Source organism: Mustelus asterias, chromosome 2, assembly GCF_964213995.1.
Source record: "Mustelus asterias chromosome 2, sMusAst1.hap1.1, whole genome shotgun sequence".
Lineage (NCBI taxonomy): Eukaryota > Metazoa > Chordata > Chondrichthyes > Carcharhiniformes > Triakidae > Mustelus > Mustelus asterias.
The window spans coordinates 49,961,468-49,987,191 of record NC_135802.1 but is presented as its reverse complement, the minus strand read 5'-3'; the positions used below and the strand labels follow the sequence as shown (position 1 = coordinate 49,987,191).

General features: G+C 40.9%; 1 protein-coding gene across 2 annotated transcripts; it reads right to left on the bottom strand.

The window, feature by feature from the left end:
* Positions 1-3,014: 3,014 nt before the first annotated feature.
* Positions 3,015-24,128, bottom strand: gtpbp10 (GTP-binding protein 10 (putative)). Of its 2 annotated transcripts, none has more exons than XM_078234892.1 (10): positions 24,028-24,128; positions 22,176-22,369; positions 19,924-20,015; positions 18,701-18,845; positions 15,893-15,966; positions 11,618-11,670; positions 10,106-10,213; positions 7,828-7,905; positions 6,591-6,714; positions 3,015-4,648 (listed from the first exon to the last, which is right to left on the bottom strand). In XM_078234892.1, the coding sequence occupies exons 1-10, from the start codon at positions 24,058-24,060 to the stop codon at positions 4,437-4,439; spliced, it is 1,113 nt and encodes a 370-aa protein (XP_078091018.1). In that variant the 5' UTR covers positions 24,061-24,128; the 3' UTR covers positions 3,015-4,436. The 2 variants fall into 2 exon arrangements, with proteins under 2 accessions (XP_078091018.1, XP_078091028.1); XM_078234902.1 differs by having other exon boundaries at positions 23,804-24,080.
* Positions 24,129-25,724: the final 1,596 nt, after the last annotated feature.

Sequence of the window (25,724 nt, the reverse complement as noted above, 5' to 3'; positions counted from 1 at the left end):
GTGTCCCGTGTTTGTCTTCTGAGGAGGTCGGTGCGGTTTTTCGCTGTGGCGCGTTGGAACTGTTGATCAATGAGTCTAGCGCCATATCCTGTTCTTATGAGGGCATCTTTCAGCGTCTGGAGGTGTCTGTTGCGATCCTCCTCATCCGAGCAGATCCTGTGTATACGGAGGGCTTGTCCGTAGGGGATGGCTTCTTTAACGTGTTTAGGGTGGAAGCTGGAGAAGTGGAGCATCGTGAGGTTATCCGTGGGCTTGCGGTACAGTGAGGTGCTGAGGTGACCGTCCTTAATGGAGATGCGCGTGTCCAAGAATGCAACCGATTCCGGAGAGTAGTCTATGGTGAGCCTGATGGTGGGATGGAACTTGTTGATGTCATCATAGAGTAGTTTCAGTGATTGTTCACCATGAGTCCAAAGGAAGAAAATGTCATCGATGTATCTAGTGTATAGCATCGGTTGAAGGTCCCGTGCGGTGAAGAAGTCTTGTTCGAACCTGTGCATGAAGATGTTGGCATATTGAGGTGCGAATTTGGTCCCCATGGCTGTTCCGTGTGTCTGGATGAAGAACTGGTTGTTGAAGGTGAAGATATTGTGGTCCAGGATGAAGCGGATGAGTTGTAAAATTGCATCTGGAAACTGGCAGTTGTTGGCGCTGAGCACTGAGGCAGTTGCAGCAATGCCATCATCGTGGGGGATGCTGGTGTAGAGTGCCGAGACATCCATTGTGACGAGGAGCGCTCCTGGTTCAACTGCTCCATGTGTGCCGAGTTTCTGTAGGAAGTCCGTCGTGTCGCGACAAAAGCTGGGGGTTCTTTGTACAATGGGTTTCAGGATGCCCTCGACATAGCCGGAGAGGTTCTCGCACAGGGTCCCATTGCCCGATACGATGGGACGGCCGGGTGTGTTTGCCTTGTGTATCTTCGGGAGGCAGTAGAGATCTCCAACGCGGGGAGTACGTGGGATGAGAGCACGGAGGGTGTTCTGAAGGTCCGGATCAAAGGTCTTGATCAGAGTGTTGAGTTGACGGGTGTGTTCTTTGGTCGGACAAACACACCCGGCCGTCCCATCGTATCGGGCAATGGGACCCTGTGCGAGAACCTCTCCGGCTATGTCGAGGGCATCCTGAAACCCATTGTACAAAGAACCCCCAGCTTTTGTCGCGACACGACGGACTTCCTACAGAAACTCGGCACACATGGAGCAGTTGAACCAGGAGCGCTCCTCGTCACAATGGATGTCTCGGCACTCTACACCAGCATCCCCCACGATGATGGCATTGCTGCAACGGCCTCAGTGCTCAGTGCCAACAACTGCCAGTTTCCAGATGCAATTTTACAACTCATCCGCTTCATCCTGGACCACAATATCTTCACCTTCAACAACCAGTTCTTCATCCAGACACACGGAACAGCCATGGGGACCAAATTCGCACCTCAATATGCCAACATCTTCATGCACAGGTTCGAACAAGACTTCTTCACCGCACGGGACCTTCAACCGATGCTATACACTAGATACATCGATGACATTTTCTTCCTTTGGACTCATGGTGAACAATCACTGAAACAACTCTATGATGACATCAACAAGTTCCATCCCACCATCAGGCTCACCATAGACTACTCTCCGGAATCGGTTGCATTCTTGGACACGCGCATCTCCATTAAGGACGGTCACCTCAGCACCTCACTGTACCGCAAGCCCACGGATAACCTCACGATGCTCCACTTCTCCAGCTTCCACCCTAAACACGTTAAAGAAGCCATCCCCTACGGACAAGCCCTCCGTATACACAGGATCTGCTCGGATGAGGAGGATCGCAACAGACACCTCCAGACGCTGAAAGATGCCCTCATAAGAACAGGATATGGCGCTAGACTCATTGATCAACAGTTCCAACGCGCCACAGCGAAAAACCGCACCGACCTCCTCAGAAGACAAACACGGGACACAGTGGACAGAGTACCCTTCGTTGTCCAGTACTTCCCCGGAGCGGAGAAGCTACGGCATCTCCTCCGGAGCCTTCAACATGTCATTGATGAAGACGAACATCTCGCCAAGGCCATCCCCACACCCCCACTTCTTGCCTTCAAACAACCGCACAACCTCAAACAGACCATTGTCCGCAGCAAACTACCCAGCCTTCAGGAGAACAGTGACCAAGACACCACACAACCCTGCCACAGCAACCTCTGCAAGACGTGCCGGATCATCGACACAGATGCCATCATCTCTCGTGAGAACACCATCCACCAGGTACACGGTACATACTCTTGCAACTCGGCCAACGTTGTCTACCTGATACGCTGCAAGAAAATATGTCCCGAGGCATGGTACATTGGGGAAACTATGCAGACGCTGCGACAACGGATGAATGAACACCGCTCGACAATCACCAGGCAAGACTGTTCTCTTCCTGTTGGGGAACACTTCAGCGGTCACGGGCATTCGGCCTCTGATATTCGGGTAAGCGTTCTCCAATGCGGCCTTCGCGACACACGACAGCGCAGAGTCGCTGAGCAGAAACTGATAGCCAAGTTCCGCACACACAAGGACGGCCTCAACCGGGATATTGGGTTCATGTCACACTATCTGTAACCCCCACAGTTGCGTGGACCTGCAGAGTTTCACTGGCTGTCTTGTCTGGAGACAATACACATCTTTTTAGCCTGTCTTGATGCTCTCTCCACTCCCATTGTTTTGTTTCTTAAAGACTGGATTAGTTGTAAGTATTCGCATTCCAACCATTATTCATGTAAATTGAGTCTGTGTCTTTATAAGTTCTGTTTGTGAACAGAATTCCCACTCACCTGAAGAAGGGGCTTAGAGCCTCGAAAGCTTGTGTGGCTTTTGCTACCAAATAAACCTGTTGGACTTTAACCTGGTGTTGTTAAACTTCTTACTGTGTTTACCCCAGTCCAACGCCGGCATCTCCACATCAAAATTATCTATAGTCATACAACATCAAGTTTTTAGAACTTTAGGTTAACCCTCCTTCAATGAAGTACTGAAAAAAAACTTATTTATGTGTTATATTGATCCAGAATGTATGACCTGAAAAGATGGTGGAAGCAGACTTAATACATTTTCAAAATAGAAATAGATACATACATGAGAAGGAAATGTTTGTAGACTGCAGGCAAGGAGCTGAGAAGGGGACCAATAGATGCTTCTGACACCAATGGTCAAATAATCTCCTTTAAGGTTGTATGATTCCATTAACACTGTAGTAAAGTCGCCATAGTTCCAGATGACCATAGGCTGATCTCCCCTTTGAGGGTGGGAGCTGACCGGTGGTGATTTAACCTGAGGATCACCACAGGTTAAATCTCAAGCAAGGGGCAAGGTTGAGAAGGTAGGGCCTTCATTAATAACCTCAGCCAGTACGGGAATTGAACCTGTGCTGTCAGCGTTGTTCCGCATCACAAACCAGCCAATGGAGCTAATCAACTCCCAGCTCATAATGAATTGAGGAAGTACCTGTGTAGCAGCTTTAATGAGGTCAGGTCTCAATGTGTGACTTGCCATCTTTCCTCAAGTGATCGCCCTGATCCACATCAATCTAAGTGCAGCATGGAGCACTTGTGTAAATAGTGTAGAAAAAAAAGAGACATGCTGTCGAAGCTTTTTATCTTGCACTCATCAAGGCAGTTCCCAAGAATACCAATAATAAAGGAAACAACAATTTGTGCTGCATCTGGTTGGCAAATGGACTTTGATTGGTAGGCATTACCATGGAAAATGTATCAGGGGACAGTTTACCACCAAGCTTTTGTTCAAACTCAAACCAGGCAGGTCAACTCTGGTCTTGGAAGCCATGGGGAAATAACCAGTAAATGGCTATTCCAAAAGCTTTTGATTAATTGAAAAAAATGCAAGGTTTTAATTGAAGAAAGCAATTCCATCTTAGGCCAGGAGAATATTTGTCCTGTGAAACTGTTCATTTTAAATCTGCCTTTGGAAAATCCATACCTGTGTGTGGTTCTGGATAGTCATAGAATATACTTTGGTTTGCAGTAAAAGGCAATTTCATGATTTGAGTAACATTTCCTGGATTTTTCAGTTAAAGCTACAAGGGCTGCTGCCAAAAAGTTAGTTTCATTGTGTACCTTTTTGTAAGGCATATTTTGGGGATTATCTGCACATCTTTTACCTTGTGTGTTTAAAATTTATTTTTTTCTTTTAACAAATTTTAGAAGTTATCACTGGAGTTCTGTACTTTTGAGTTCAGTAGCTGTCCCTCCACGTTTCTACAATCCCCCCCAAAAAAATACAATCAGCCAAGGGGGATTTCAATCTGAGATCCGACTTGCTCAGCATTAACACCAACTGTGGTCATAACATTCTGTACTACCAAATTACTATTTAAGTATGTTCATGCGCGAATAGTTCTCCAATGTGGAAGACTCGTATCAATAACTACCGACTTTAAAAGTTCTAGATATATTTGGAAGTATTTGAACGTAAACTCTGCTGTTTTTCAAAGCGGTACTGTTCATTTTCTAGATCATCTTGATCATCTAATGCTTTCCGAATGCAGTTCTTCAGTTCTTCAATTCCATATTTAGTTGAGGCAGAGACTGGGATTATGTGGTTAAACTGGACTGGTCTTAAGGGAGTCATCTCCTCTGGCAATAAATGATAGAAAGCTATAGGGGAACAAGAAAAGTATCTCAATATAGAAGAAAAGCACATATCTCTTTAGTCAACAAATCGAATGACAGAATTTGAAAATGATTTACCGAACAACGATGAAATCTAGTTTTGTCAGATATTAAGTGTTTGCAGCATGTTTTGTGTTTTTAAACAATGTACATTTAATGCAACTGGAAACAGTTTCTGATGTGTTTTTGCCTAATGACCCAAAGTTATTACACTGCAATAGGTAGGTGGAGAGTTTTACATTTAGTACAATAGGTGTTTCTGACTTAAAATGAAAAACTGTGTACAGAAAAATAAAATCCTGTATCAAACAATGAATGGCTGGAATAGGACTATAGATCTCCCAGTTGTTCTCCAAAAAATGGATTGCAAGATTTCATTAATTGTTTTGGTACAGCTGTTAAACAGTAACTACTGTTCTAAAAAATGTGTCCTGCCTAACTTTAAATCAAATTTCAGTCCAATTTGATGGGGGTAAGAAACTGTTGTGCATGGGTTTGCAAAATGCATTGTTTAGCAAATATTAAAAGCAGGAAGAGCAGGAAAATCTTTTTTGAGAAACCACAGCCAAAAGGTCAGTGCAAATGTTAAGCAGAATTTCCTCCTTTACGCTAGCTCATTTTTCACAGCAACTATTAAAAGGAGAAGTTTTACTTCTCATGTTTCAAGTTTGCTTATTCTCAAGAGGGAATGATTATATGTTTTGCAAAAGCCCCAAGTCAGCTCTTGTTCCTGAATTAATGCAACAATTCTTATTAATTGCATACATCCTCATTTTCAAAAGGAATGGAATGTTTGACTTTTGAAGATTGTTAAAAATCAGCTTCCATTACCATCATCCTGTTGACATCGGACAAGATGTGGAGATGCCGGCGTTGGACTGGGATAAACACAGTAAGAGTTTTAACAACACCAGGTTGAAGTCCAACAGGTTTATTTGGTAATGGTATTTGCGATCAAATAAACCTGTTGGACTTTAACCTGGTGTTGTTAAAACTCTTACGACATCGGACAAAGGCAGTGACCTCAAAATGGGATCAGTGGCCTTACCACCCTGTTAACATCAGCGATGTGGCAATACTTTTTGAAAAGAGTCGACTATCCAAAGCATCTGCCTGTTTAAGGCAACAGGCTTTTTAAACATGGAAATCAGGTCCAAAGACGTGAAAAGAACCGATTGGCATTTGGCACCGTGCAAACTCCCACCTGTTCCATGGGTTATCCAATCTGCCAAAGTTGAACTCTAACAACACCAGGTTAAAGTCCAACAGGTTTATTTGGTAGCAAATGCCATTAGCTTTCAGAGCACTGCTCCTTCGTCAGATGGAGTGGATATCTGCTCCATCTGACGAAGGAGATATCCACTCCATCTGACGAAGGAGCAGCGCTCCGAAAGCTAATGGCATTTGCTACCAAATAAACCTGTTGGACTTTAACCTGGTGTTGTTAAAACTCTTACTGTGTTTACCCCAGTCCAACGCCGGCATCTCCACAAGTTGAACTCAACCAGGGCCGAGATAAATAGTCTGGGATGGTACTGTCGCAGCACATTCCTGCTGTAATCTACATTGCTGGTGGCTGCCCTTTTGAGGCTTCAGTCTGACAAACTACATTGGGATGTCTGTTCGGCATCTCACAGCTCAACGTTTAAATTTAAATGCCTCAAAATCCCAGTTGTATAGTTGCCGTCAGAATGGACAGATGATCAGTGTGCTTCAGCAGTCAATCGACCAAACGTCAAACTCAACCCCACTGAGACAAACATCACCTGTTGAGTGTGTTGTCCCTACTAACATGATTAACTGGAATGAAGAATTAAATTTTACATTTATTAAAATTATTTATTGACAACAACATATTCAAGCACTGATCGGCCAATGTTCTTGGGTCAAATGGATTTTGTGCTACACAATCTGTACTTTTAATTACCTTGAGGCTGCTGAAGCTGTTGCACCAGCACTTTAAACTTTTCTTCTGCATTCTCCAAGTCCATTTTGTTTACAGCTAATAGTGCAGGCTTTGATAAAAGCTCTACTTTATAAAGCTCCAACTCCTGAATATGAAAGATTATAATGGTCAGTAAGATGCACAATATAAGACCAATAATTGTATGACTAAGATTTTGAAACTCACTCCACACTAAACTGAAAACAACAGCAGAAAAGACAAGATTTTAAAACTTAATGATCAGTGATTCAAAATTCTTATGTTCTGGCAAACCCACGATACTGGATTCCCCAGAGTTTCCTATTATATATGTTCTTTTTTTTGGTGGTGGTGGTGGGGGGGGAGCGGGGGGAGGAGGACTTCAGGTTGTTTCACCTGGAAGGAGGATTTCAGGCTTGGATGTTGGGAAGAGAGGAAGTAAAAGGGAAGGTGTTTCATCTCCTGTGCTTGCATGGAAATGTGTCATGGTAAGGAGAGACTGTGTTGGGAGTGAATGAAGAGTGGACCAGGATGATTCAGAGGGAGCACTGCCTTTGAAAGGCTGAAAGGGGAGGGGAGGGAAAGATGCATTTAGTAGTGGCCTCTCAGCTTTTCTCCTCATTCTGGCATCAGAAAAATGATGCTATAATACTCTCATCTTCGCCCAACCATGAATGACATAGCACAGAAATCAAACAGTGCTGGGTCACTTACAAACACATATTTCGATAATTAGAGCCACCCCCTCCCCCACCCTCCACCCAACTTGGTTCCCACTCCACAAGCTTTCATGCTCGTCTCCGTGCTGAATTGTGCAGAAATCTACAGCAGAAACTCAAATTGCTAAACTTACCACTCCCTGGCATTGACATCAGGAGCGAAACATTTTGGAGCAGCTACCAGAGACAGAAAGTAGGACGCAGAGTCACTTCAGCAAAGACAACGGAGGACCATAAAAGCCAGGGAATGAGTAATATCCACTGAGGCTGGCATTAGAGTGGAAATGGTAGTTGTCGAACACAAGGAACTTGGGACAAATGAAATTTTGCAGTGAATTGCTTCCCAGACATACAGGGCAAATAACTTATTTTGCATATATATTTTGAGTTATATACAATATGAATATAAATATATATATATATAAACAAACATCAACAAACATCTCAAATGCACACACACCTCGGTCCAGTTTTATTTTCTAAATTAATTAAGGCTATCTTACAACAAAAGACTGGCTTACCTTTGATAATAGTTGTACAGCTTCGAAAGCTGATCTTAGAGGTGTTTTAGATGAAAGCTGAAATCCAGTCACATCAACCTCCAAATAATAAATCCAAAAAGAATAAGAATTGTACACAGGCATTATTTCTGTCACAATATTGTCAAGTAAAATCGAACTTCCAGTAGGTTCAATTTTTTTTTTAAAAGACTGTACATCTCCTGATGTACAGGATGCTATTGTTTATCTTTTGACCAAAAGTTCAGTGTCCACTGTTAAAGACCAAGAGGTTACAATGGAGAGAAATTACTCTTTGTAATATTAACTAACAAAGTTAGGATATTAGAACAGGCAATTGCTTAGAAGTCGAATATGCAGTCAGTACAAAAGTTAAGTTGTGGCTTTTGGTGGTGTGACTTGAGCCTTCTCTAAAACAGGAGAAGGTTATAGCCAGCCCACTGGCAGCTGGCTGAACCCAAGATGGCAGGTCTGGCACAAATGCGGACATAAGAGGCAACCTGCAACTAGTCATCTTGTGAACCCTGTTACATAAGCCTTCAGGTTTGCCTATTAGCAAAATAGTATGTCATCATTCATTGAATAAGTTCAAAAGCTCAAAGGTCCCTTGCACTACATACTAGTAGTAGCTGTGGCACAATATTCTATAAAGAATAAACATTTTCAAGGGTGGAATGAAGAAGAAAATGAATAAATAAGTCATGCGATTTAAGCATTTTCATCAGTGCTTGAGCAGTGATAGCCTGATGTGACACCATTTCCAACCTGTTTGGAAATAACTTCTTTCACAAGCTGTATCTAAACTGCCGCAAATTAGAGCTGGAAATGCATCTTGGCTTCAAAACAGATAGCTGGTATATAAGCTAACTTTCAACCATTGTAGTGCTCAGCTTATTGCTCAATAGTATTCTTTTATAAATTTTAAGTCTTGCAGTTTAGGAGTGAACATTATTTGTGAACACAAAGTGGTGTAACTCCTCTGGTTATAGATATGGAGAAAATTTACAAGAAAGGTATCAGGAACAGAGAATTTTAGCTATGAGGAAAGATTGGGTAGGCTGGGATTGTTCTTTTTGGAACTAGAGGAGGCAAGGAGGGGATTTAACTGAGGTGTATAAAATTATGAGAGGCCTATATAGAATGGATAAGAAGGACTTATTTCCCTTAGCAAAGTGGTCAATAACCATGGGCCACAGGTTTAACATTAAATGGTAGAAGGATTAGTAGGGAGTTGCAGATAATTTATTTTTCACCCAGGGAGTGGTAGAGTTTGACTTACTACCTGAAAGGGCAGTGGAGACAGAAGCCCTCATCCAGACTTGGATTTGCATCTGTTCTGTAAATTCTGTAACCTACAGGACTACAGATCAAGAGGTGGAAAGTGGGATTAGGCTGTATCATTCATTTTCAGCCGGCTCAGGCAGAACAGGTTGAGTGGTCTGTTTCTGTGCAAAATATTTTTAAGTTTCCATGCTCCAGTACCACAGTAACCAAGACATAGGTTATCCAGTAAAATAAAAGCAAAATATTGCAAATCTGAAATAAAAATAGAAACAAAATGCTAGAAATATTCAGTAGATCTGGCTGCATCTGTGGAGGGAGAGAGAAACAGAGTTAACAATGAACTACTTCTTCTTCAGGGTCACATGCAACTTGAAACGTTGGCTCTGTTTCTCTCTCCACAGACACTGCCAGACCTGTTGAGTAGTTCCAGCACTTGCTGTTTTTATTACAAATGATCAAATTTGGTCTGCTGTTTACTGCTTCAGTTTCCCTGAAAGATAATCAGAGGGCACACAGCAAAGCGTAGAAACATTTCATCCTTAAGATAAAGTGTGTTTTCAATTCCATTTTTGGACAAAATGAATTTGTTCCATCTAACAATATTACCCAACTGATTACTTTAAGCAAATTAGATTGTTAAACATATTGGCTGGATTTTACTGCCCCGCCCACCACGGGAATCACAGCAGGAGAGGGAAGGACAATGGGAAGGTCCGTTGACCTCAAGCGGGATTTTACAGTTTTGGGACGAGTGAGGCTGTAAAATCCTGCCCACTGTGTTATATATTTTACTTTCTAGAGGAAACAAGAGAAGATTTGTAATTTATGAACAAAACATTAGTGTCCAATGTAAAGTTTTTCTATAGAATGCAAGTTATGAATATTTTAATATTTGAGTATTCTTAAAGGCTTATATGGAGCAAAGCATTGTTAAACAATTAATTATGTAGAATTATACAATTAAAATATTTAAAATAAAAATATTTTTCTTACTGACCACAAAAAGAAGCTGTTTCGTCCTCTCCACATGTTTAAGAAACTTGTGACCCATCCCTTTATTTAAGTGTGCACCTTCAATCAAACCTGGCAAATCAGCTACTGATATCTGTGACAGCAAAATACACTACGAATTACACAGAATTCAATAAACTGACCCAGGAAACTCACTTATATAGCAAGTTTGCCAGATAACGGGCTAATTTAATACCAGTTGAAAAATACATCAGCTGTGCAGTGGTAAAGATCTGGCTGTAAAACTACATGCAACTAAAGAATTTCCAAATAATAAATGGTGTATTTATCTATTCCTTTTCAACAATAAAATAATTGTTTGGCAATTGAATAAAATCAGGCCTTGCCACTATCATTCAGATTGGACAAAAACCAAACTTCTAAAGGACTGACCTGTTCTCATGGTGTGTTTGACACTGGTATGGTCACATTTACTGGACATTGCTAGTGATGATGTGGAGATGCCGGCGTTGGACTGGGGTAAACACAGTAAGAAGTCTCACAACACCAGGTTAAAGTCCAAAACAGGTTTAGTTGGTAGCAAAAGCCAGCTTTGCTACCAAATAAACCTGTTGGACTTTAACCTGGTGTTGTGAGACTTCTTACTGCATTGCTAGTGATCATGGGAAATTGGTCGTGAGCTTTCTAGAGCCACCTTAATTCTTGTTCTTGCACAATGATGTTAGGTGGGAAATAAGAGGGTTTTGATCCAGCGATGATGAAAGAATGGGTGTATAAAGTTTGCATTGTACGTAACTCCATGAGGATTTCAGAAATAATGGTATTCTCGTCTAGCTTGGAGGTGGCGATTACTGGACTGGAAGACCCCGTCAAAGCTGATAGGTTGCTACAGCCACAGTGTGCCCATTGTTGAGGGAGAAAGCAAAACCAGTTTAGTGGGAGTGGCACTGATCAAGCAACCTTCTCTATCTTGAGTGACTTTGAGATTCAAGTGTTATTGTGGCAGCCCATCTTGACAAATGGTATTTTCCTTCACGCCCAGAATCACAGAGTTTTTACTGTGCAGGAGGAGGCCATTCAACCCATCGTGTTTGCACCAGCTCTCTGAACGAGCAATTCACTTTGTGCCATTCCCCTGCCTTCTCCCTGTAACCTTCCACAATGTTTCTTTTCAGATAAGGACACCTGACTTATGTCTTACAGACAGGAGGGAGACATTGAGGTGAGCCACTCATTGCAGAATACCTAACAGCTTGGTCTTATGTTGTGGTGTTGATATGTCAGGTTCGGTTAAGCTTCTAATCAATAGTAACATCCCCTGCCCCCAGCAGCATGAAATTTGAATGCTCAATACAAGAAGTTTGGAATCTTTAGTTCAGCCCAAATACTGATACTCCTCCCCTGAGAGAAATCCCAGTAAATTTAGTGGGGCCTGACCATTATTTGCCTTAAATATGACAATTTAAATGTAGCGTTTTCTAATACATTAAAAAATTAACATTAATGAAACTTAAAATGCCATGCTGACAATACTTACCTGTTTGTAATCACTGTACATTAACTTCCCAATTTCCGGCCTCATGGTAGTGACTGAAAATTAAAAATAAAATTCATAAATACAATACAAGTTAAAAATATAAGAGGTTAAAAACAAAGAATAGAGAAAGATTATTTTTTTGGAAAGCATACACAAATAAAATGGACCAAATGGTCATCTTTTGTGTTCAAATTTCAATGGGCCAAATCTTTTTAGTATCAGGTCAGCGACACACTGAACTTAAAGATGCCAGTACATGTCAGGACCCTCAAACGTCCTGACGTGTGCTCAAATGCTGCAATTGCCTGGAGGTTTAAACTTCTGATAGGTTTATTTGCACTTCTTGGGGCACTGCTATCGGTGTCTGAGACTTGGGTTAGAAACATGCTCCCTACCCTGGAATTGTCACACAGTTTAATTTTTGGTGTAACTCAATGATTAACAATGGAAACCAAACCCACCACCACTCACACACAACACCCCCCCGCCCCCCACATCATCACTACCCATGCCATCCCAGACCCAACCTGATTAGTACCCCTGACACAACCACGCATCTCATGACTCATCCACCACTTCCCCCATCACAACCTCCTCAAGGCTGACCACCCACTCTACATACCGCAGAACTACCCACACACTCACTCAGCCCCGATTAAAAGACTTGAGACCTTTAAAAACTTACCTGAATACAGCAACTGATGTTGTAAAAAGGGGCCATGCCCTCTACATTGCTCCTCTCTGCCTGTTGGCCCCATGGGCATCTGCACAAGGCTTCATTGTCCCAGTCAGGATCAGAGGTCCTGGCTGAATGCACTCTGTAAGAAGTTTAACAACACCAGGTTAAAGTCCAACAGGTTTATTTGGTAGCAAAAGCCACACAAGCTTTCGGAGCTCCAAGCCCCTTCTTCTTCCACTCACCTGAAGGAGCTTAAGGCTCCGAAAGCTTGTGTGGCTTTTGCTACCAAATAAACCTGTTGGACTTTAACCTGGTGTTGTTAAACTTCTTACTGTGTTTACCCCAGTCCAACGCCGGCATCTCCACATCATGAATGCACTCTTACAGTTTTGTGTACAATTATTGCCACAGTCAGCAGAAGATCTGGGACAATGATTCTTCATCATTAAATAGCTAAACTACACTTTTTTTTTGAAGCTGAAACTCCACTTTTGCACTCAAGGAAAGGCAAAGTACGTGGACACAAAATAAAATGAAGCTGTACAAACAAACTTAAGAAAATATAAGACAAGAAAAAGCAGCTGGCCCAAACTGTCTCAAGGTAATTACGCATTTTTGATTTGTTACAGTGAATTCACATTCACCAAATGAGCCTAAAAAGGTGTCACTAACTCTCAGCATAAACAAAGTCTCCCAAAATCCAACCTAATTCTATGCTTACATATCTGATATGCATGACCTCTCCTCTTCCCTAACTTAGCTCATTCAAATAGTCTGTGTACACAGGCAGTCTGATTCCTTCATCATTTCACAATGAACTCTTCCCTTCTCTCGTGCAAAATGATCCAGATCTTTAAAGCCTTTAAGTTATCGCAACAAGTTTAAGAGTAGTGATCATTCTATCGGTCATCCTTTGAATCTTTTTCAAGACCTTCATGTGAGGAGATGAAAACTGAACCAGATAAGGCCTAATCGGAATCATGTACAACGACATTACGGATCTTTTAGTCTCATACTGTTTAACAGTGGTATACACTGGTACTTCATTTGACTTCACATTGGTCATGAACATTATTAGTTTCATGCACTCTAATGCCAAGGTAGCTTTCCTGATCATCAGTCTTTAATTCTGTACCAAAAGCAGGAAGCATATACTTGGTATGAGTGTCAGGTTTTCAGGAAGGTCCAGGTCTCTTGGGACAGTTGAATTCAGACTTTCTGCTGGTTCTGCTTCTGATGGATTGGTTCTCCCCGCCAACAGTTGATCTCCTCCAGATGACATTGTCACGGGTTTAGACAGTGTAGGAGACAAGCCCGGTCTGTGCTCGGATTATGGCAGGAGCCCATTTTTCTCTTGCTTAGTTTCTTGCCAGAACATCTGATCCCTGGTGGAAGACACAGCGTTTTGCTTTGTTTTCCCGCCGTATGACCTGATCCAGTTGCTTTTTCTGGACAACTTATTTCATCTTGGGTGGTTTTAATAAGGTGATGCTGTAATGCTGTTTAATCATCAGTAATGCTGGAGAAGCTTTTGTTGCTGAGTGAGCAGTATTCTTGTACATGCGCAGGAATTGACTCAAACGTTTGATCAAAGAACATTGTTCCTGGTTACCTTTAATGTCTGCTTCATCGTTTGCACAAACATTCTGCTAGTCTGTTCGGAGCCAGATGGTATGATGCAGACCTAATATGTTGTGTTCTGTTCTCCAACAAGCTTTCAAATTCTTGAGATACAAACTGTGGTCTGTTATCACTCACCAATTGCTCAGGGAAACCAAATCGGCTAAGGATTTCTCCCGATCTCCCAATTGTCTTCTCTGATGAGGTCAGCTTCATTATGGCAATTCTGGCCATTTTGAATGAGCAGATTGTGATTAGAAACATGCTTCCTTCAAACGGTCCTGCATAATCCACGTATACCTATTGCTTAGTCTCTTCTGGCCATTCCCAAGGATGCAACAACGGTGCTAATGGTGGCAGGCTTCGCATCTTCATGCAAGACAAACATGTTCCTTCCTTCTCCTCGATTCCAGGTAGATAATACTCCTGTCATCTCAGGACAAGTGAAGTAGTACACCCGAGGTGATCCAGTATTTTCTGAGGTAATGGACGTGGTGCTTTGAGGCAAGGCCTCAGGAGTAAACCCTGTGTTAAAGGTGTACTTCATTCAAAGTCTTGAATGCCTTGCTAGCTCCGTCATTCTCACAATTCCACAATGGCCTTCGTGTAATTGTTTCAACACTTTTCTTCTTAATAGTGGTGCGATGATTACTCTCATTCCCCAAAGCTGACATCCTGCCTTTATGGATAACTCAAGTCTTAAAGTGGAATACAGCTTTAACTCAGTTTAGTCTTGAGGTCTTGCCTCGAATCACTATAAATACACAACAATCCCCATTTACAAATGTCAGCTACTTCACTGGATAAACAAGATACCTTCCCTTGCACCATCACAAATCAATAACTTTAAAGTAATAAAGATTGGCATGATTTGAATCGTGAATAAGCTAAAGAAAAAACAATGCAAAATATAATTACACACTAACTCATATCTTTAAATGGATCACAGTACAAACATAAATCAACATGCAGAACTGTACTAGAACTACAAAAATAACCAATAATTTGCATTTACTTGCCACGTATAGATTTTTAATTTGATCAAATATTAGAATTCCTTTAACTGCTTAACTTGTTTAAAATAACTCCCACAGGCTAATTTGTATCAAGTCTATGTTTATTTTTTGACATTAAGGAAAGAGATTTAACTCATAGAAACCCTATAGTGCAGAAAGAGGCCATTTGGCCCATTGAGTCTGCACTGACAACAATCCCACCCCAGGCCCTATCCCCACAACCCCACATATTTACCCCGCGAATCCCTCTAACTTACACATCCCGGGACACTAAGGGGCAATTTAGCATGGCCAATCAACCTAACCTGCACATCATTGGAGTGTGGGAGGAAACCCACACTGATACGGGGAGAATGTGCAAACTCCGCACAGTTGTTAGAATGTAACCGGTGACAACTTTGTATTGGATGTAATGTGAGCAATGGCAACAAGCTGTAAGAATCAGCTGACCCAGTAAACCATGGAACCAATTACAGAATGATGTGATGGTCAGCTGACTAGCTGACTCACCATAAATAAGAACTTGTTGGGAATTGTGGGGAACTTGGATTGGCCCAGGGCGAGGCCCCAGGTTTGGAGTAATGAAGTTTCTTTATTAAACCCTTTCTTTGATTTATAAGTTGGAGTAAGTTTTGTTACATTTTTATTGTCTGCATTTGAAGAATTCCTTCTGAAGAAACACCAATAACCCAAGCCGGGAATCAAACCCAGGTCCCTGAAGCTATGAGGCAGCAGTGCTAACCACTGTGCTGCAGATTTAATGTGTTATCTGGAATAATGTGCTTTAAAATAATATTGTCGACATACAGTGCAGCGCTCGTTGTCACTGTCCGAATCTGAGGATGCAGCTCAGACAGCAGGCTCAAAGGGCTAAATGGCTTACTCCTGTTCCTAAGTGTAAATGGGGGGCGATGGCAAACATTGGCTTGAGAAACAATAGTCTTCCACTGTTACACTTACATGGATAATCTGCAATCTTCGGCTTAGCATGAGACAGCTGGCTCAACAATGAAGATTTCCCCGCATTTGGAAACCTGCAATTAATAAGAAAATCTGTTACCTGAAGATAATAACTTCAAAAGAAGTAAAACTTTCAACAATTTGCTAAAGTAGATACGGCACAGAGTTGCCTTATGCAAAAATCAACATGCAATTTAAATTGTGGAGCACAAATTCAATGAAACACTGAAGGCCTTCAGAGTTAATGGAACAGAACAATTTGGGAGTTCAGTAATTGTTATTACTTCAGCCTGAGGGCTGCACATTTCATCTTTTTTGTCCAATCCATACTCTGTTTTTATAGCTGGTACAGATACAATCTGCATGACATTTGTGCTAACTGAATCCTCCTACACCTTGTATATTATTCAAATGCACAGTAGGTGCAAACAGAATAAAGCAATCTTACTGAGCCAGTCTGACATTAAGTTGTTAAAACCACTGCAAAAAAAAAATCAACTCTGAAGACAACATCTGTGGTCAGCTTATTAAACATATTGCAGGCTGACAGATGTTAATTTTCAGTAAAACGATTACTGACACTGGTGTCACAGCACTATTGATGTGGCAGTATATTACTTTTGAAAGATAAAAAGTAGAATCATAGAATGGCTACAGCACAGAAGGAGCCAATCAAGCCTGTCCAGTCTCCAGCATCTTTGCAAGAGCAATTATCCCATCCTTTCCCTATAACCCTGCAATTTTTTTCCCTTCCAATAATTAGCAAATACCTTTTGAAGTCACAATTGAAACCCCACCAGCCTCAGGCAGTGCATTTCAGATTGCAACCAATCACTGATAAAAATTATTTCCTAATGTCATGTTTGATTCTTTTGCTAATCGACTTAGTTGTTTCCTCTAGTTCTCCATCCTTTGCCAATAAGAATAGTTTCTCTCTATCTACAGCCCTCACATTTTTGAGCACTTGTGTCAAATCTCTCACTTCTCTTCTCTAAGGAAACAGCCCCAGATCTTCAAATTCACATAAATGAAGTTCCTCAACCTCATTTGATTTGATTTATTATTGTCACATCTATTGGGATATGGGAAAAGTATTGTTTCTTGCATGCTATACAAACAAAGCATACCATTCACAGAGAAGGAGACAAGAGAGTGCAGAATGTTGTGTTACAGTCATAGCTAGGGTGTAGAGAAACATCAACTTAATGCAAGGTAGATCCATTCAAAAGTCTGATGGCAGCAGGGAAGAAGCTGTTCTTCAGTCGGTTGGTACGTGACTTCATACGTTTTTAAAAATCTTTTTCCTGATGGAAGGTGGTGGAAGAGAGAATGTCCGGGGTGCCTGGAGTCCTTAATTATGCTAGCTGCTTCTCCGAGGGAGCGGGAATTAAAGACAGAGTCAATTGATGGGAGGCTGGTTTGCGTGATGGGCAGAGAACAGGGGATACTTTGGACCTAACTCGAAAATCTTTTTGTGCTTCCTCTCTAAAGCCTTCACATCTTTTCTAGAGTGCAGTGCCCAGAATTGAACTCAGTATTCTAATTGGTGCCAAGATAGTGTTTTATTAAGGTTTCCCATAATTTCCATGCTTTTTGTACTCTATGCCTCCATTTATAAAGCCCAAGATTCTGTATGGCTTATTACCCACTTTCTCAACCTGCCCTGTCATCTTCAACAATTTAGGCACCTATACCCCCAGGTCTCTCTGCTCCTGGAACTCATTTTGAATTATAGCCTTCAGATTATAATGCCTCTCCTCATTCTTCCTATCAAAAGTATCACTTTGCATTGTGTTAAATTTCATCTGCAACGTGTCTACCCATCCCCCAAGTTTTCTTGAAGTCTACCACTATCCTCCTCACAGTTCATAATACTTCCATGTTTTGTGTCATCTGTAAATTTTGTAATTGTGCCTGCTCATCCAAGTCTAAGTTTTTAATATCTATCAAGAAAATCAGTCATCCCGTGTAACTATAACTCACGCCAGTCTGGGAAACAGCGATTCATCACTACTTTGTTCCTGTAGTTCAACCAAATTAGTATCATGTTGCCACTACCCATTTTACTCCATAGACAGCCTAAAATGTTGCAATCACAGGGTTTTTGAAAGTCCATGTGCATATCACACTCAACAACCGTCCCTATTACCTTATCAAAAACTCAATCAAGTTAGTTAAACACAACTTGTCTTTTAATATTCCATGCTGACTTTCCTCAATTAATACACCCTGTTGTTGAGTGATTTTTAGTCGTGTCCAAAACATATAAACACCCTGGAACTATTTCATAATAGCTTCTATAACATTTTTAATCAGCGAAGTGCAAATTAGAAATAATTAACCCAGTCCTATAAACTACACAACATTTTTGATTTTATTTCACAGCTTCCACATGCAGGCATTCTGGTGAATTTAGAAAGCCTTCTTGAGGAATTAATAGATATTTCTTCCTGAATGAAAAATACTCAATAATCAAGTGAGAGCCCTTGGTCAGTGGTACTCTCACCATTGAGGTGGAAGATTAGGATTCAAGTTCAACTCCAAACGGTTGAGCGCATAACCCAGAATGACACCACAGGGCAGATTCCTTCTTTATTGTGCTGATACCATTATTACAGAACCACCCTCCACCTTTTCCTCACTCCCCATCCTTCCTAAACATCCTGAACCCTTTAATATTCAGGTCCCAATCCATGTCCTCTGCCGCCATGTCTCTGTAATGGCTATCAAATTATACTTATTTATTTCTATGAGCGCTCTCAGTTTATCTGTTTGTCCAATTCTTACAGATTTGAAATCTCAACTTACCCAACCAATCCTATATCAGCTACTAGTTTCAAATCCATCCGTATGATTCTACTTTGGCCTTTGGAAGGCAGAAAGTTAGTCGTAAATGAACCACCACGACCACCATGGGCTACAATTACCCGATCTCCTTTTTTGTTTAGTTCACCTAAAAAAGAAGAATGACTCCAAAATTTTGGATAACAAAGAGCAATTGAAATCTCTTCAAAATATTAACTATCCTAACATTAGGGAAAAGATGGTGGCATAGTGGTAACGTCACTGGACTAGCAATCCAGATGTCCAGCTGAATGCTCTGGGGACATGGGTTCAAATCTCACTGTGGGAGCTGGTGGAATTTAAATTCAATGAATAAATCTGGAATATAAAGACATTTGCAGTAATGCCGACTGTGAAACTACCATTGATTGTCGTAAATCCGACAATTTTATCATTCTGTTCAAATCCCTTCATAGCCTTATCACTCCTTTTGTCTGTAACCTCCTCCAGTTCTGAGAACTCTGCATTCCTCCAATTCTAGTTGTGTGTATCCTCAGACTTCTTCGCTCTACCACTGCCAGATATGCCTTCAGCTGTCTAACCCAAAGCTCTGGAATTCCTTTGTTAAACATCTTTGCCTCTCCCTCCCACTTTAAGAAGCTCCTAATGTCTTAATTTTTGCCTGATTACATTTTTGTGAAGCATCTTGCTTTACCATGTTAGAGGAGCTATACAATTACAAAGTTGTTGTTTTTATTAGTTCTACATGGATTCAGCTGATAAAATGTTCCAGGAAAATCCATGCTCAACTAACTGACTGTTAATAGTGCTGAAATGAGGGGTAATAACTCAATCTAAGAATCCAGAGGGAACTATCAAAGAGACCAACCAACAATTAAAACATCCTCATACAATTTATCATCCTGTTTTTGTCATTCAAATAATGCATACTGTTTGTAGCTGCCTTTATTTATGTGGTATGCTTCTTCAGCTATTGGATGTAATATTCACAAATAGTATCTTTCTGATTAGAAGCAAGAGTAAAGCCAAAACATAATTTATACCATATATATATAACAGAACTATACTAACATTTTTAATAACTGAATACAGAAAAAATAGTCAAGCAACAAAGTTTGTGAATGGTAATTTAACAATGCAATATTCGAGAAGATTATCTGCAACAAGAAAAATTAAAAGCTCATATCAAGTATAATAAATTTCAACAACAAAAGCAAAGTTCTCACCTATTATTTCTCCATCATCATTAGTGATTGAAATTCCAACTGGGGCATGAATTTCACAATCAGTTCCTATCCTGCCTTTAAGTGACCGAATACTGGAAAGGCAAGAGAGAGAATTAAAGTTAGTGCATGGGAGTAATTTGCCATTCAAAAGAGTCGAATACATTTTCTTCTTTTAATAGTTGACTGCTGTTGTGTTCTAAACTACGTGACAATGGGGAGAAACCATTGTACTTATAGAGGATTCCTTTCCATTCAATGCATTCTAGTTAAGATTTCCATTGTAATATTAATAGTTAGTCCTACATTTTATTAAGAAACACAAGAAAATAAAGTACTCATCCGACTCATTATTTTCCTCAGGTGCCAATTCAGAAATTATTTCAATTGTAGAGTTCATTAAAGAAATGTTAAAAATTAAATAAATATTTCCCCAAAACAATTATATTCCACAAGTCAGTCACTTAAGGAATCAAGTCTGTGAATCTAAACACGTTGTCTTTAATTTAAGTTCCTCTGGTTCCAGTTCTACTTTTATATAAAACTTCAGACTACATATACTCATGAATCATTGCAGACCATTATCTCAGATACATTGGATGAAGTAGAAGCAAGATACATCTCAATGGTGACAAACTGCAATGTCATACTAGGATTTGACCAAGAGTAAACCAAGCAGGATTGAGCTCTTCCAGTTGTTTATGATATCACGACTACTATACTGAAATTAAGAGTAACAATAGTTGAGCATACGTTCAAAATGGAGTCTCTCGATAGAATTATAATTGAGTACAGCCATTTACACAGTTTTATCTGCACTGATATCTTTCCCCTCATCCACTGAAATTGTGGACTCTTGCTGGGGTTCATTTTTAAAGCTCGCAGGAGGCCTCCATTACTTCACTGAGGGATTATTCTTCATATTGTACTCTTAAAAAGAACCTTTTAACAAGTTAATGCCAGACATCAGCCAAGTTGATTCACATGATGTGATATCAAGAAACAGCTGAGCGCACTAAACACAGAAAAGGCCCCAAAAACATCCCAACAGTACTGCTGAGGACTTATATAGACAAACGAGAAATGGTAGGATGGTACCCTATATTTCCCCACCTCTCAACTAACCACAAGTAGATGTGTTTTAAAGAAGCATTTTAACCCTTTGAATGCTGTGACTCTCAAGAACAGATGGAATACTCTTCACATGGTGGTTAACAACAATGACATTCAAGGAACTTGACACCAGGCAGGAGAAAGCAGCAGACTTGATCAGAACACTTTCCACAACCTTAAACGTTCACTTCCTCCACCAGTGATAACACTGTGACATTTGCAAGATGTACTCCCACAACTCACCAAAATACGTTCCAAACCAGTGACCTCTAGCACCAGGAGGACAAAGCAACAGGTTCATGGGAATGCAACTACCTTCAAATTCCCCACCAAGTCACATAGCATCCTGACTTCGAACAATATCACTGCCACTTCATCAGTGGGTCAGAATCCTGGAACCCCCTAACATTATGGTAGCTTTTTCTGTGACATATCAACTGCAATGAAGGCAGTTCACAACCATCTTCTCAAGGTCAGTTTTGGATTGGAAATAAATACTGACTGTTCAAGTGACACCAGACAATGGCTATCTCTCATTGACTGCTTCATAAAATAATGTTTTCAACATTTTAATCACTTTTCCAGTAGGCATAAGTTAATCAAAGACTACAGATCTACTCTTTTTCACATAGCAGAGGTGTCTAAACCATAGGGCATAGGTTTAAGGGGAGGACTAAGTGGTTTAGAGGGGATCCAAGGAAACGTTTTCATGCAGAGGGTGGTGAAAGTATGGAACGTGCTGCCTGAGACCATGATAGAGGCAGGTACTCTCACAACATTTAAGAGGCAGTTGGACAAGCATTTAAATCGCCAAGGCAGAGTAGGCCATGGACCAAGTGCTCGTAAATAGGATTAGTATAGATTGGTATTTGATGGTCAGAATTGACATGGTGGGCCGAAGGACCTATTTCTGTGCCATATGCATCTATGATTCCAAATATCCCAATTACTTATACACGGGCTCAACCTCATTCAAAATGGCATAGTGTGACTGAAATGGTAGAAATTAAACAATGACAAACTTGACTAACAAACTGATGAACAGAGCTTGAATTTTTGACCTATGACCCAATCACTAAATAGTCAGATTTCCTTTCCCCAAAGGTTAACAGCCATTTTATGCATATCTACATATGTCATACCTGCTGTTAGCGCCAACACCAGCCACAAAGCGTTTATCTGGATATTTATCCTTGAGCTTCTTCATGGTTATGCCATCTTGTGCTACAATCCAGACATCACCACCTTTACCGCCTTCACCACCAAGTCGAAGGAGTCCCATTCCACCACTCCCCCCACGGACATAAAGTCTGAGATTGTCAATAAAGCTGCCATACTACAAAATGGGATTATTAGAAAGAAAACACTCAAAAAAGGCTCAGATAAATAATATATATTTTTCTTCAAATCTTTGCATTAATATTTAGCACTGATCTGCATGACAAAGGTTATCCACTACCCAATGTAATTTGTATCTTGTCAGTCAAGATTTACTCAACAGTACATTGACCAGAAATCTGTTCTTTATAATTAAGAAACCGCATGTTTAATTTTGCATATTGTTCAGTTGACACAGCAGAAAGAGCTACGAATGTAAACATTAATTACAGATAGAGCACATTACTAGTGTGTGCCCATCTCAAATTGTGGGGATTGGTGAGACACTGTGGCCAAAGTCAGTGGCACAAATGATGGCGAGTATATGGTGCTGAAGTGTTGAATCACTGTGACAATGACTGCTTTTAGATAACGTAATTCAATCATGGTACAGTGTATTTAACTTTCCAGCTAAATAATTTGGTAACAAATTGCATTTATATAACACCTTTACTAATGAAAGAAATGTTCCAAGGCACTTCACAGATGGGCAAGGAAAAACAAAGACTCAAAACCAAGAATTTTTTTTAAATGTGGTCGAAGAAATTGGTTTTAAGGAAGCACTTTAAATGAGGAAAGAGATAGAGCACAGGGAGACAGAGTTTAGGCCATTTAAGTGGTTGAAGGTGCAACAACAAATGCGCAAGAGATCAAAGTTAGAGAAACGACAGATTCAAATGTACTGGAAGCAGTTAGATATAGGGAAGGGCCAGGTCAAGAGGATTAAAGAAAATTATTATAATTTTGAATTTGAGGGAAACAAAATCCAATGGAGCTCTGAGAGGGGAAGAGGGGTGAATGCTGAGTAATTAGGAAATAGAGAGCAATTTTGGTTGAGCTGAAGTTTAATGAAAGGCCAAGTTTCTTTGGAGGCTTTCACAATTATGCTGGTCAACCCAGAGTGTTTCAAGGCCAATTAGGCATTTTAAGTGCAGTCACTGCTGTTGTTTAAAGTTAGTTATTTGTCATAAGTAGGCTTACATTAACACTGATGAAGTTACTGTGAAAATCCCCTAGTCACCACACTCCAGCACCCTTTCGACCACACTGAGGGAGAATTTAGAATGGCCAATGCACCTAACCAGCACATCTTTCAGACTGTGGGAAGAAACCAGAGCACCTGGAGGAAACCCACACAGACACCAGGAGAACGTGCAAACTCCATACAGACAGTGACCCAAGCTGGGAATCGAACCCAGGTCCCTGGTGCTGTGAGGCAACAGTACTAACCACCGTGCCACTTTGTGGGTTCAGGATGGAAGGCCAGTCACATTCAGGAGTGGTGAATGCATCAAGGTATTTGGGGCAGGAGAATAGGCGGCTGGTGTTACAGAGATGGGAAGTAGATTATCTTTGTAATGGAGATCTGGGGAGGTTTGGAAGCTCGGCTTACATTTGAATGAAAAGCATGGCTTGGTGAGAAGGCTGCTTTAGCCTGTGACAGTGGCCCAGGAAGGGCAATAGTCTTTCCCCCTTCTCAGGCTGTGAATTCCCTGTGCATGGTTCCCAATCCCCGCTGCTCCAGACAGTGGCAGTTACCGCAGCGCCTCCTCACCCCCACGGGCTTTCCCTGCCTCTGGAGCAGGAAGCTGGCACGTAACCGACTGGAACCCCTACCTTCCTCAGAGCCACGAGCCCACACCGCACCATGGCAACTCAACCGGAAACCCACCGCACCATGGCAACCCAACCGGAAGTTCACCCTTCACAATAGCCCCACCACAGGGAGCTGAGTGACTGTTTTACTTGTCATGGTCTGCCGCCGATCGAGTGGAAATGTTTTACAATCTGCATCATTTTTAATGTCTAATATGACTTTAAACGAGCTTGAGGAACTTTTGTTTTAAAAGCGCCAAACGAGCTTTGGCGTGAGTGTATGTGTGTGCGCCGTTTTAAAACTCCGGATACGCGTGGAGACGTGTGAAGCGGTTCCGAGATCCTCCCAGTATCAAACTGGATCAGGGTCGGGTTAAATCGCTCCTTATTCATCCGAGGTTTCACAGAAGGCCGCTAATTTCACTCTAGTCTGAAAGAATATCCATGTAAATGTGTTTGAGTTCCTGGCTGCATCATATCAGAGTGAAAAACATCCCAAAGTGCGGCAGCGACTGAATTTCCCACAAGAGAAGCAGCCGCCTAATGTTGCACCAACAGAAACAATGTGAATCGCTATCATCTTTTTTTTTAGCAAGAGACGAGGATATTCAAACTGCTCTTTGAATAATATCATGGGATATTTAAAACCAACAATACAACACTTCCTTCACCTGATTTTCAGTAAATATAAGAAACCAACGGGTAGAACATCCACTCCTCTCATTTGCCAGTTTGACGGAAAGGTTGTGAATGGTGCAATAAAATAAAATTCTTGTTCAATATATTCCTCTGATGTTGGGGGTTAAGATACGATAACAATGAGGTACAAGGTTGGATTAGATAGCGGAAGCTTTACCTTTACAATCCGATGCCAGACTGAGAATTGCTTGATTCTCCATTCCCCTGAAAATTGTGTTCTATTTCCAGTTTCAATGAGTAAACTAATTTAGAATTATAGAATCGTTACAGCACAGGAGGAGGCCATTCAGATCACTGAGTCCATGTTAACATTGCAAGAACAATTTCGCTATCCCAAACCCATCCTTTTCCTATAGACCTGCATTATTTCCTCTTTAGGTACTTATCCAATTCCCTTTGTGAGAACCATGAATGATTATTTCTCCAAATTTCTCAGGCAGTGCTTTCCTGATCATAGCCACTTGCTGTTTTCCTCGTGTCATTTTTAACTCTTAGGCCAATTACCTTAAACCCTTCCACTAATGAGAGACTTCTCACTATTCTGTCCAGACCCTTCAAATTTCTTAATCCTCTCTTGTCCAAGATCAGCCCAGCTTCTTCAATTTATCCACAAATGAAGTTCCTCATACCTGGAATCATTCTCATAAATCTTTTCTGCACCATCTCTAAAGTCTTCACATCCTTCTTAAAGTTCAGTGTCCAGATGTGAATACAATACTCCAGTTGAGGGTGAACCAGTATTTTATAAGTTTTCATGACACCCTATTTTTTGAGCTCTCTGCCTCCATTTATGAAGACTCGGACCTCGTATGCCTTTTTAACCACTTTCCTTACTTGTCCTGTCACCCTCAATAATTTGTGCTTATATACCCCCCAAGTCATTTGTTTCTGCACCCTCTTTAAAATTGTACCTTTTATTTTATATTGCATCTCCTGGTTTCCTAGTTCACAATACTTACTGTTTTTGTACATCTTCAAATATTGCAATTGTGCTCAGTGCTCAGATACAGCACTTGAGG

Coding starts and splice junctions, on each gene's coding strand:
- gtpbp10 (XM_078234892.1), bottom strand. CDS start 24,060: ATGGTGCGGTGTGGGCTCGTGGCTCTGAGGAAG. Junction 11,671..15,892: donor GAAGATTGCAGATTATCCAT/GTAAGTGTAACA, acceptor TTTAATTTTCAG/TCACTACCATGAGGCCGGAA. Junction 7,906..10,105: donor CGAAACAGCTTCTTTTTGTG/GTCAGTAAGAAA, acceptor TATTATTTGGAG/GTTGATGTGACTGGATTTCA.